The sequence below is a fragment of the Anser anser genome (genome assembly GCF_964211835.1).
Source record: "Anser anser genome assembly, chromosome: 1".
In the NCBI taxonomy this organism is placed as follows: domain Eukaryota; kingdom Metazoa; phylum Chordata; class Aves; order Anseriformes; family Anatidae; genus Anser; species Anser anser.
In genome coordinates this window covers 65,107,846-65,121,474 of record NC_139720.1, presented here as the reverse complement: position 1 = coordinate 65,121,474, position 13,629 = coordinate 65,107,846, and the positions used below count along the sequence as shown (strand labels likewise).

Genomic DNA, 13,629 nt, shown 5'->3' with positions numbered 1-13,629 from the left:
TGTTCCAAACTAAAAATTTGAACAGATTGTATTGAGAAATATTTCCCAGAATATATACTTGATCTGTGAAACTCACCGTTTCTGGGTGTGGAAGAAAAAAAAATCTTAGTCTCTTTCAGTTTGGGTATCACTTGCAGTTGTTATAAGCTACTTAAAATGAGAAGGGTTCCACAAGGACAAAATATAAGGATATAAGCAATTCTACAGTTGGGTTAATATGAAATTTATTCAAATGAATTTATGTAGCAAAATAAAATGAGTTTCCAGGAAAGACTGCAGCATCTTTGAAAGCACACAGGATTGGTCAGCGCAGGAGAAGTGACACCGGTGTGCACAGACAACTGCCCTGAGCCTGCACAGCAACTCCCTTGTCTTGGGATAATGGGGATAACAGCAAACATCTTTGTTCAATCCAACAGCTGTCTCTCTGAGGAGGTTTAAGGTTTTCCCCTCAGGAGCTTTATCTAATTCTTCTCATGCACTGGGAAGGAAGGGGGACTGCACATGTCCTCCAGCTTACAGTATGCTCAAAAAGTCAATGCTGAGTAATTGAACTGATGACTTCTTAAGCTTGATTACTTCTTCATGTGCCTGTGAAATGCAGAACATGTAAAACCTCCCGTTCCTATACTCTCCGAGGCCATTCTTGTCAGGGCCCTTTGTCTTTCACCACTTCACCTCCTGACTGCCACAGTGGCCGTGGAAAAACAGGACCTGATGGCTATACTACAGGGAATAGGGATAAGGACGGGTGGAGGCATGCAGCAGCTAACAGTGTAAGGCTTGTGTTATTTCCTTGGTTGAGGATGGATGTCTGTTGTGTCTTTCTTTTGGTCTGACACCTCTGTGTTTCCTGGATCACTATGTCACTTTCACTAGATCCAAATTTGCAGTGAAACTGACTTCAGCCACCAGCGTAAATGAATTTACCCATCGTGTCTCTGACATCACGGTATGTTTCTGTGGAAACACTGTGTGGTATAAGAGACTGCACTGTGCTCAGATTGTAAACTGCAAGTCATATCATTTATCATGCTCTCCTTTTTTCCACCCTGTGGAAGATTTCGGCTTTTTGGCAGAACACGTGTTTATACCATCTCCCTTTCATCCCCAATATATTTTCAGAAATGCTATCTGACGCCTCATGGGATTTACCGCTTGGAAGTTTTAGGGTTCTGTTCTCTGATGTAGGCTGTGCTCCCACACGAGCCTGCGCATCCCCTGATATGCCACAGCTTGTTTTTGCTCGAGGCTACTTGTTAACTTGCCAACTCAAGATGGGAGCCATGAGGTATTCGAAGAACCTGCTTCTCCCCATCCGAAGTACTTCAAAAGGCTGGTTTTAAGAGAGCTTTCCTGCAAACATTAGTCATGGGATACAGAAAATTACACAAAGAATTACAGAAGAGAAAGCATAAATAATGTACTTTTGTAGAACTCACATAAAGGAATCGTAATACTGGAGCTTAATTCTAGGACAGAAAGCCCAAAATAAAACCCACCAGACCCTAAGCACTTGCAGGTGTGGTAAGTCCTCTAGGCATATTTTGCCCAGCCTTCTGCTGTCAAGATGCAAAGAAGCATGGTCTCACCACACTTGTATGTGGGAACTGTGGCACGGCCATGAGTTCAAAACGGGGGGAACAACCCTAAAGGCAGAAGACTTCTTTATCAGTGAAGCACTGTGATAAAATGCAAGACAAATGTTATTTCATACCAGAGGTACTTAATCGGTAACCCTTTCTCTGGAGAGGTTAGTTCCAGTATTTTGTCTAATATCATTACCCTATTTAATGAGGCAGTCTCATGTAGTACCTCTAGTAGTTAGGAGGATGTTAGGGCATCTTATAGAAGACTTTTTTGATTCTTCTTCCTTTTGAATCTCTTTTTGGCCAACATAAGGCTCTTACCCCTTGAAGACATCCTAGAGCCTACTACAAGGTCTGCTGAAGTCCATTTGCATTGTTTTGTTTCCTCTGTATACTATTGCATACATTTTCAATTTATGCTTTGGGTTGGGAAGAGTTAACGGACAGGCTCTTGTCAGTTGAAGGACTTTTAGATGATCTTTAGAGGTATATCCCTCTTTGGGGCATCATAAAGTTCAGTTGGGTGCAGACTATTATGGACAATATAATCTAGTGAGTGAAGCTAAAGAGAGAAAGAAGAGATCAGACATCCACAGTGTAACTCAAAGCTTTCCAAAAAGTTATGGCTGAAGTATAAAACTTCCATCTGCATTTAGCCACAGATGGGCTTTCTGAATGTCAGCAAAGCTTGTCACCTGTTATTTCACTAGGATAGCTATGTGTTTTGCCAGGAAGAGATATTGAGGACAGAGAAGGTTGGGATCTGAAGTTAGTAGTGATTGAAGGGAAGAGCAATGATCTCACCTCCTCACCTCTGACTTTGTCTCTGTGCTGGCTGGTGGTGAAGGAGCCAACCGCTTCTACGACAACATTGAGGACATGATTGGTTTCCGGCCGTGGCCCTTGATCAAAATATGCTGGCTGGTGATCACCCCGGGCCTGTGCTTGGTGAGTATGTTCAATTACAACAACATCTCATATTATTCTGGGTCCCTGCATTCTCTGTTTGATTTGTTTTCAAGGCGCTGCTGTAATTTTATCAAACCACTATGGAGAAGCACAAGTTTATCCATAGCTGAGATGGCAACTTGTTTCCTTTGTAAAGCTTTATCTTTTGCCTGGAAAATAAACTAAGCCTGAAGGGCCATTTGTTTACTGTGAAGGCAAAAGAAAATGCACACTCAAAGTTTGAAGAGGTTTGGTCAAATTGCTTTTGAATAAAAAACTGGTGAGTATTACCCTGTTCTGAAATACTCACTTCAGCCTGTGTTCCTGTGACTTCCAATGGCTCAGAAATATGTTTTTATGGCCATTTGCTTTCCATGTTATTAAATATCTTTGAAAACTTCTGTGACAACTGTGTTTAAAATCAAGAAAACCCTAAGTCAGGCAAGTTCTTGACTCTTTAGATTTTATGTCCAGTCTTGCTCCACAGATGTTTACATGTTTTCTGAGGCAAATTCTGCTCCTGTGCCTGATCTTTTGAGCTGTTTTCTTTGGCCTCAGTAGGAACATAGACAGGACCTATAGCTACAGTTTACGAAATATTTCTAGTTCCCTGTCCTTGGACTCCACTAGTTGAATATTGGGGGAATCTTCAAAGCAAGCCTGATCCAGCCCAAATAATCTGAGAGCTCTGAGGCTAGAGACCCCCAAGAGGTATAAATCTGGGCCTGCATAGTACTTCTGTAGAGCTTCTGAGGGGGTCAACAACAATTCCTGACCTTGATATGACTAAATTGTTGTCTTAGTGTTCATGGACACTCAGAGCTGCTACCAGATTTGCATAGGTTGTAGACGGGGAGCCTGAAGGCTTTGCACCACTGTGAAGCCTGGACCTGGCTGTGAGGTGACCCCACGTGCAGTCAGCAGGCACCAAGCCCTGCAGCTAGCAATATCCGTGCTAGGTCATGTAAGGCAGCACACTCACTGCTACTTGGCTGGCACCTGCAGGGTGACCAGACTGCCATCTGGCTCTGTTCCCTGTCCCCTGGCTATGTCTGTGTTCTCTGCTCCTCAGGCCGTCTTCCTGTTCTCCCTGATCAAGTACACGCCCTTGAAGTACAACAACACCTACGTGTACCCAACTTGGGGCTACGTGCTGGGCTGGATGATGGCACTCTCCTCCATGGTCTGCATTCCTCTCTATGCCATCTTCATCATCCTGAGAACCAAGGGACCTCTGAAGCAGGTACTGAGATGGTGGTCGCTGGGTGAATTGCTGCTGCTTCCCCGGCTTATGGGAAGGGCACCAGGGAAGATGCACTCAGCACATTTCTCCTCTGAGAAGGCAAGGGGGCGTGAAGGTGGCTTTTCCCCAGAATATCCTACATCTATTGCTGGCAACTTGTGGGGTCTGGAGGTTCTCAGCACAGCTTCCAGCACAGCTTCCATCATCAGATGTCCAGTCTTCCATGAGACACAGTGCCACCACACATTGTGCAATGCAGACACACTGGCAGAACATCTCTAATGCTGGCTCCACTGACCAACAGAGGACCCCCTCAGTGTGGGCTATCTGAGGCCACAAGATGATTGATTTGGCTTATTTTTCAGGTGGTCCTGCTAACCATGTGAGTAAAGATGGCATAACACCATCTCCTCTTCCTTTACGGACTCACACTAGTGCACACCTGGTACAAAACCAGGATCTGTTTTGCCTTTACTTCTTGTCCCTTACCCTGCTCCCTTTTCAGTGCTGTGTGAGAGCTGTGTTATTTTCTCTGAAGAAATTGCACATGGGCTATTAAAGAGGAGATGCTCACAAATCGGTAGAGGTCTACCCTATGCCATGGCCAAGCCTGCCCTCTTTCACTGTAGACACCTTGGCCTCATCTTAGGAAGACTGTCTAGGAAGTCATGGCAGAGCTGGCTAATGCCTGTCTCAGGCTCAGACGAAGATGCAAAGAAATGCCCAGATGGGGACAGTGGTGATGAAAGTCTTCAGTGAAACAGTAAGAGGGGCAGAAACCACACAGGCAGGGAGGTAGAGGAGGAGTGCAATGCTATTAAATAGTTCTCTTTTAGCTGCCTAAAAAATGTGCCTTTGGCCAAAGGCACAAAGAGGAGTTGCCCATGCAATCCCATGATAAAGTGGCCTAATGGAAGATGAATTATAATTTCTCTTCACTACTGAACACAGATTTAAAGAAAGATACCTCAACCCTTCTACTTCCATATCTATTTCTATTTGGAAATGTACACCTCGCAGTGAGAGACACTGCAGGTGAGTCTCATGGCAAGTTGCTGTAGCACAGTTTGCTCCAAGCTCAGATCTGGAGTCCAGTCTCTTACAGCCCTCTCCCGTGCTCCGGGCCACGTAGCAGTACTGCATCTTTCCTGTCCCATGGCCAGTCTGAAGAGTAGGACTGGGTGACACCATGTCTGTGTCCTGCAGCTCAGAAGTTTCTGTATGAGGATGTGGAGCTGTCTGTGAAATAATTGCCCAAATGTCCCGCTTGCTAAATAGGTAATATTTCTCACCTGTTGCAAAGTGCTTTGAGCCTTTGGGCTGAAATGCTGCTGTAAGTGGTGCTAATGCTTATTTTACAGCACATCCAAGGAATTCATTTGGCCAATTTCAGACTGAGGGTTTTTCTATTTGCCCTGGTTTGAATTATATTAGCTGTAATTTCCAGGGACTTCTCAGTTATATTATTATGAAGAAACTTTTGAGGATGTGCTTGAGGCATGCAGGAAGGAATCGGCTGCCAAGCTCGGGCTGATTCAGGGGAGAATCAAAGCCAACCGTGTGACACCTCCCAGAATTTTTGCACCTGTTTTGTAAACAAGTTCTCTCAAAATATACCTGTTCCATTTTTCCAGTCACGCCCCACAAATGTATTGAATTAATTTCCCGACACAGCTGCTTCTAGGTACAGTGCCTTTTAACTGAATATTGCAAACCTTTCACTGAAAGCAAGCATTTAATTGGTAATTATGATCAGTTGCTGCAACAAACTGATTCTTCTTGTTACACTTGACTGATCAAGAAACACAAATGTTGTTTCTTAATATGTCTGATTAAGACAGCTCAAGTCCCAAGCACTGAAAACTTGCAATGAGCTGCTGATAGAGTAGCTCCAGGCCAAGGCTGGTTTCATAAATCATGGGGCAAATACTTCTGAATAAATGACTGAAATCCTGAATCCTGGCAGGCACTTCACAGCGAGTGGAAGCACTGAAATTAATCAAATGGGTCATGGATGAGTTGCCTGCTCTGCTTTTGATGTGCTTTGCAAGGAAGGAGAGTACTGTGGCCTGAACAGCTCATGAAGGGACAAGTAGCTGTGGCTGTGGGTACTCAGCAGCGACATGATATCCTGGCCCCCACCAAACTCAATGGGAAGCAGGGTTACTTGGTATAGGGAAACAATATTGGGATTTACTCTTTTTTTAATTTCTTTTTCTTTTTTTCATGTGGCCATAGAAAATGTCTGTGGGGTAATAACCAGCATCCTTCTGCCAACAAGTACATCTGTGAGGGGTCCTGTATGTTAGGTTGTCAGTCCACAGCAAGGGTTTGAGCCCAGGAGTGGAATACTTTTTGCTGCAAGCAGCTAAAGAAAGCTTTCCCTCCTTCCTCTCCCTTCCACGGCCGTGCAGCAGGAGAGGAGCAGGCGCATCAGCTCTCCAGATGCCTTTGCCCCCAGCAGTGGTTGTGGATCACTGTTTGGTGTCAGTTTTTTTATCAGCTCAATTAACAGAGAATTCCCCTCCGCAGCGGCTCGTGCAGCTGATTTCCCCGGCGGAGGACCTGCCGCAGGTGAAGAAGCACATGGCGGGCCTGTCCGAACCGGAGCGCAAGGAGCAGGCCCCTCCAGTCCGGGAGGTGCTCAGCATCACAGAGAGAGAAACGCACTTCTGAGGCACTGGGGATGTCGTCTTCGTGCTCCGGATTGATTCGCTCTCTCCTTCCTGAAGTGGTTTCTTTTCTCTCCTGGGCTCTTCCCTTCTCTCCTTCACGTCTGAGACACCGGGGACATCTCTCCTTCCAGCTTCAGGACACCCCACGGACAACTCTCCCTGCCGGCAGCAACACGCTTTTGTCAGAGGTGTCCTCCAGTACTGACACTGCCCAAGGGGGAAATAAATGTAAAAAAAGCAATATATTAACAACAAAAAAAAAAAAGGGGGAAAGAAAAAAAAAAGGGCAGTGATGTTGGGAGGAGGAAAGGAAACCACAGTGGTGAGAGAGAGCAGAGAACAAAAGCATGCAGGAGCAAAGTTAGGGATGCAAAGGCACAAAACGATGGGGCGTTAGCACAGGAAATAAGTGAGTGGGCTCAGAAGTACATAAGCGTGAGGATGACAAAGGAAAGTGTATTGCTAGGTCACCTACATACCAGGGAGAGGGAGCCAGTAATGTATCACAGGCAATGATGAAAGGAGGCTGCAGCGCGAGCAGTTACAGCTTTGTCTCTTGCTGAAAGGGACGAGTGACAGGGCAGTGGATGCAACCACAGTTACTGGTGATGGATCTCATGGCAAGCACACAGTGGAAAGGGGGTGAGGGATAGCTATCCAGGGGATGTGCTCTCAGTCAAACCCACATGGCCCAGTGAACATGCACCTGAGAGTGAAACAGCTGAGTCTTAGACGGTTCTCCCAGAAAAATCATGGAGCGAAGGCAAAGTCCCAGAGCAGTTTGGTTAAAAATGAGCTGCAGCACAACAGAGAGAAATGAGACCCCAGGGACTGCACGCCCACAAATTTAACTGCACTGCTGGGGCATCTTATAGAGGAATTAATGAAGGAGTTGATGGGCCTGATTCTGCGCTGCAGAGCAGCTTTGGGGTGAGGGTGGGAGAAGGATTGTGCTGCCTCGGCTCTACTGGTGACCACTCAGGGGAGAAGGCAGGCAAAATTGGGCACAACAATCATAAGCTCAGGCAAGATAAAGGGATAATTAATAAATAAATGGGTTCATTGACAGCAGATTGTGTTGAATTAAGGGTGTCTCATTGCACGCGTGGTCGTGAATGGGAGATATTTCACAGGGATGCAGTGTTTGGTGTGGTGCCACGCAGCCTTGTCCTGCAGAGGCTGGGACATCACATGTGTGGCCCTAATGCTTGGTTCCAAAGCCTACCTGAATGCCTATCAGGATTTCACGGTTAAAACCAGAGGAAAAGCCAGCAGCAGGATCTCCCTGGGAGCCTTACTGTAATCCAGGGCACGCACGGTGGTGTGGGGCTGCCTTGCAATAGTGCCGTATCGCACCTTGCAGGAGAATTGCCATTAAAGAGAATCACGGGTGCCACAGGCTCCTTTCCCTTGTTCCACCTTCCAAGTAATTGCTTGTCCCCATGCTGTGTGGAGATAAACTGCCAGCACTAAAAGTAAGTGGGAAAATCAGGCCTCATCTGTGCCGCGCAGTACCTTTTCCAATTGCTATGGGAACCTTATCTTTTGCACTCTTCTGTGAGTTTAACTGGTGAATTAGCATAGGGCAATTTTTTCCCCATTTAATTTCCTTTCCTATAAAAAACTAAAAATCGTTGGTGAAATGAACGCTGAAAGTCAAGTATCAAATTTTTTACCTCTCTAGGATGTTATCATTTGATTGGAGAAGATTTGCTGTAGAAGGTAGAGATAGCTGGCAAACCTCTTTCTTGTTCACTACAAAGGACTGCAGCACCACATAAGGCACCATTTACTTTATTTTATTTTTTAAGAGCTAAATGTCACATTGCTGTAATAGTCCTGGGAAGAGCTTAAAATCCACAGGCTTGCAGCCATGCCCCATGGTAAGCATTTTGGTGTTTTCCCCCTCCCTTCCAGCAGTGCTGCTCACAATTTGATGGGGTGAGCCACCCTGCAGCAGGTCCCTACCTGCAGCTGGAGCAAAAGCTGGTGGTCGCCACCATTGCAAGCCCAAGGCACGTGGTGGTGCCATGGGGGCCCAGCCTGATCATCTGGCAAAGCCACCAGCCCCATGGGTCTTGAGGGTGCTTGCCCTCCATCCACCACCCAACAGGAGGGCTGTTCACGGGGGTCTGGTTTTGGTGGTAACCACCATGTCAGTATTGGTCTTGAGGAAGATATCAGCCTTCTCTTCTTTAAGCAACATAAACTTAAGTAGCAGGACTGGGTCTTGCCACCCAGATTCAGTCTTAGGTATTAACACGGGCTTCTTGTACGACCCTCGGTAGGACGTTCAACCCTCTGGCGCCTGTTGCCATGCCTTTAAGGTGGAAGATAGTGTCTTGCTGCCAGAGAGGTGGTGGAGATGTGTTCACTTTTCCTGAGGTAGCCTGATAATACTGCAATAATCCTAGATAGAAACTAATCACTGTGGTGGTTTTACTCGGGTGGGTGGCCGAGCTCCACCACAACTGCTCTCTCACTCCCTCTCCTCAAAGAGGAATGGGGAGAAAATACAATGAAAAGGGCTCAAGGGTTGAGATAAGGACGAGGAGATCACACAGTAATTATCGTGACGGGCAAAACAGACTCAGCATACGGAGATAGTAAGATTTATTACTTATTACTAACAAGCTAGAGAAGTGAGAAACAAAGGAAAGAAACCAAAAGCACCTTCCCCCCCATCCACCCTCTTCCACCTCCTCCCCCCGAGCAGTGCAGGGGAACGGGGGAATGGGGGTTATGGTCAGTCTATAGCGCTTCTTCGCCGCCGCTCCTTCTCGATCACTCTCGTCCCCAGTGCTGTGGGGTCCCTCCCACGGGATGCAGTCCTTGCTGATCTGATCCGGCGTGGGCTGGCCACAGGCAGCAGCTCTTCCAGAACTGCTCCAGATATGGGTCCGTACCACGGGGTCCATCCCTCAGGAGCGAACTGCTCCAACCTGGATCCCCCACGGGCAGCAGCTCCTGCCAGGTCACCTGCTCCTGTGTGGGCTCCTCTCCACGGGCTACAGGTCCAGCCCGGAATCTGCTCCGGCAGGGGTCCTCCACAGGCCGCAGTCTCCGTCGGTGCAGGTCCACCTGCTCCACCGTGGTCTCCTCCACGGGCTGCAGGGTGGAACCCTGCTCCACCGTGGTACTCCATGGGCTGCAGGGGGACAGCCTGCTTCACCATGGTCCTCACCATGGGCCACAGCGGACTTATGCTCCGGCGCCTGGAGCACCTCTCCCCCTCCTTCTTCACTGACCTTGGCACCTGCAAGGCTGTTCCTCACTCCTCTCACTCTCCCAGCTGCTGTGTGGCGCAGCATTTGTTTTTTTTTCCCCCATCTTAAATATGCTCTCACAGAGGCGCAAAACAACATCGCTTATTGGCTTGGCTCTGGACAGCAGTGGGGCCCCCTGCTACCAAAACTTTGCCACATAAACCCACTACACCAGTTCAGACCTGAAACCGTGCAGTATACAACTGCTCACCTGAAAAGGAAGAATTTATTCAGATTGGATACAGTTACATAACACACTTGGAAGTATAATCCATTCCAAACTGGAATTCTGTCAGTTCTAAACTGGACTAACTATTATCACAGAAGCTGCAAAACACAGCTCAAAAGAAACTTCCTTCACCAGTACGGCCCTCAGACTATTGTCCTCTTTTGTTGTTTCAGGTAGGCCGTGATGAAATAGGAAGAACTCCTCTAAGGACTATGAAGAAGGACTTCAGAGCCTTGGGGAGACTGGTCAAGGGTTCGGGAGCACAAGTCGTGTTCTCCTCTATCCCTCCAGTTACAGGAAATAATGAGGGACTGGACATGATGAGCCAGTGGGTTAATAATTGTCTCCGAGCCTGATGTAACCGGCAGGGTTTTGTTTTTTTTGACCTTGAGTCGATTTACATGAGACCAAGCCTGCTGACAACAGACAGGGATAGGTCTTTCCACCGGCAGGAAAGGGTTTTAGGATGGGAGTTGGCAGGGTTCATTGACAGAGCTTTAAACTAGGTATGGAGGGGGGTGGGGGTGGAACCGAGGACACTAGAAAGGAGCCTGAAGTAACATGCCAGTTCTTGTGGGTGAGGAATGTGCTAGCAAGACCTTGCAGTCTTGTGTCTTGGTGAAGGATGAGGATGACATAACATTTTGCAGGAAGGACGCAAGGGTTGGTGAGAGGTTGGTAACTATGGAGACACCTGAGTATGGTCAAGAGGGTATTAGGGCTTCTCCCTCCCTAAAGGTGGCCCAGCTGGGGTGCATTTACACTAGTGCACGCAGTATGGGTAACAAACAGGAGGAGCTGGAGGCCACCATGCTAGTAGGAAACTATGATGTAGTTGCCATCACGGAAACCTGGTGGGATGATTCCCATGACTGGAGTGTGGCTGTTGATGGCTACAAACTGTTCAGAAGGGATAGGTGAGGAAGGAGGGGAGGAGGAGTTGCCCTCTGTGTTAGGAAGTGGATGGATTGTGAAGAGCTGTGCCTGAGAAACAGCCATGACCAGCTTGAGAGCTTGTGGGTGAAAATCAAGGATCGGTCCGGTAAAGGACATCTAGTGGTTGGGGTCTGCTACAGGGCCACCTGATCGGGGGAGTCTGTTGATGAGGCCTTCTTGCTTCAGCTGCAAGAACTGTCACACTCACAAGCTCTTGTCCTGATGGGGGATTTCAACCACCTGTATATCTGCACGGAGATTCCTGGAGTCTGTTGAGGATAACTTCCTGGTCCAGGTAATAGACGGACCAACCCGAGGTGAAGCCTTACTAGACCTGGTGCTCACCAGTGTGGAAGAGAGCATTAGAGAGGGTAAGATTGGAGGCCGCATGGGCTGTAGCAACCATGCCCTGGTGGAGTTTGTGATCTTGAGGAATATTGGTCTGGCAAAAAGCAGAGTCAGGACCCTGAACTTCAGGAGAGCAAACTTTGGTCTGCTCAAAGAATTACTGGCTGGGATCCCCTGGAAAACTGTCCTTAAGGACATAGGAACAGAACAGAGCTGGCAGCTCTTTAAGGACACCCTTCTGAGAGTGCAAGAGCTCAGAGGAACAGGTTGCCCAGAGAGCTTGTGGATGCCCCATCCCTGGAGGCATTCAAGGCCAGGCTGGATGTGGCTCTGGGCAGCCTGCTCTAGTGGTTAGCAACCCTGCACAAAGCAGGGGGGTTGAAACTAGATGGTCTTTAAGGTCATTTTCAACCCAGGCCATTCTAGGATCTGTGTTATATGCAACATTGTTACTATCAAAAAAAAAGGCTTTATGTATAAGAAGTTATATGGTTTCAGGACTGCTAATAACATGCTTTAGGAGAACTCCCCAAGACAAGTGTAAAAATGGAAAAAAAATAGTGAAGAAACAAAGGGAGGAAAGACATCAGCAGATTAAAGCAAAAGTCAGTATGTATCAACACAGAGGTTTAAAGCTCTGCAAGATTTAATGGAAGTTGGTTCCATTCCTCCTGCTACAAGAGACTCCAGAACACATTTTCTTCTGTCTAACTCATAGGAGGCAGCGTGTCTAAATCAGAGATACTGCTTTAAAGTGTTTTATGGCAACCTCCCCACCAGGTTCCTTTTCAGGTTGCTTTGATTTCCACCATGACTTTACCTTCAAAAGTACTTCACACCACACCAGCCAATTGCTCATGAGCCTGTCCCCAGCCTAGTTAAGGTTGCAGCTCTTGCTCTGACACGTGTTTTTTGTTATCATCTTCCTAAGCAACCTGAGGAAAGAGTACTCAATTCATGTGCAACCCAACATGAATATGTGTATATAAGACTACAAAGTGATGAAGTCCGTGTTTTGAAAGAAATAATTTTGCAAAGATCCTGGATTCAGAGTTTAAGAATGTTTTTGTAAATAAATGTGCTTGTATTGAGGAAAAAAGTACAGAAGGTGGAATATATGCAAATGTGCCTTGGCATATTATTAGAAAAATTGTTTTGTGTCTATTCTGTTACATAGCACTGACAGACAGACACTGAGAGGCCAGCGCAGAGCCACAAGGATGATTAAGGGAGTGGAGCATCTTCCTTGCGAGGAAAGGCTGAGGGAGCTGTGTTTCTTTAGCTTGGAGAAGAGGAGACTGAGGGGTGACCTTATTAATGTTTATAAATATGTCAAGGGCAAGTGTCAGGAGGACAGAGCCAGGCTCTTCTCGGTGACATCCAATGATAGGACAAGGGGCAATGGGTGCAAGCTGGAACATAGGAGGTTTTGCTTAAGTATGAGACAAAACTTTAACTTTTTTACAGTGAGGGTGACAGAACACTGGAACAGGCTCCCTGGGGTGGGTTGTGGAGTTCTCCTTTTCTGGAGACTTTATAGACTCACCTGGACACATTCCTGTGTGATATGATTTAGGTGTTCCTGCTCCAGCAGGGGAATTGGACTAGATGATCTTTCAAGGTCCCTTCCAATCCCTAATATTCTGTGATTCTGTGATTCGTAGTCTCTGAGAATGGCACCTTTCCCGGAGCAATTCCTCCTTCTCAGACCGTCCGTTGCTCTTACAGTTCCTTGCCTTTGCCCTTGGTGGTGGTATCTTCAGAAAGTCTCTGGTTCTTAGGTACCCTTAGGCTGCACTTGCAGGAGGCCATGTGCCTTGGGTGCACAGCAGCAAGGGCAGGGGAAGAAGGAGGTCTGCGTTCACGCATGTATAGGGAGCATCTGGTCACCTTGCTGTTCTTTGCTTTATAAGGCTGCGTATGTTTACAAACACCTCACCTCTTACTAATTAGCTAAGTAGCGTTTGAACAGGGCAAGGGGGAAGTAATGATAATCGAAGGAGAAGAAAATAATATAAGATTTCAGAAAGTAAGGATTAAGACTTGCGACCTGAGAGGCTGAGGAGATGTGTATATGCTGCTATCCGGTTCCCTCCACAGGGCATTGAGTCAAAGACTTTATTATTGAACCTCATGCTGGGGCCAAGGAAAAAGAAGAAACGTTTCTAACAATGCTTGGGGGATTGGATTTTTTTTTTTCTCCTTTTGTTTTTAAACCCAGAACAAGCCCTGCCTCCTCGGCTGCTCCTGGGACATGGTCCTGGTCTGTTTTGCATGCCTGACCCACAGCAGTCTCTGCACAGCAGGACGCATAATTTCAGAGCTGCCTGTTCTGGTTTGTCAGGCCTGCGCATGGAAAGCTATATGGAGAGGAATTAGGGATTCCCAGGGAGAA

General features: G+C 47.0%; 1 protein-coding gene across 1 annotated transcript in view; it reads left to right on the top strand.

Annotated features, from left to right (window-relative positions):
• The window catches only part of SLC6A12 (solute carrier family 6 member 12), a 34,069-nt gene extending 26,544 nt beyond the window's left edge, over positions 1-7,525 (top strand). The window contains exons 13-15 of the mRNA XM_083819821.1: positions 2,437-2,537; positions 3,610-3,780; positions 6,313-7,525. Coding sequence (XP_083675947.1) covers positions 2,437-2,537; positions 3,610-3,780; positions 6,313-6,456 — 416 coding nt within the window. The 3' untranslated portion in view covers positions 6,457-7,525. The remainder of the gene's footprint in view (positions 1-2,436; positions 2,538-3,609; positions 3,781-6,312) is intronic.
• Positions 7,526-13,629: the final 6,104 nt, after the last annotated feature.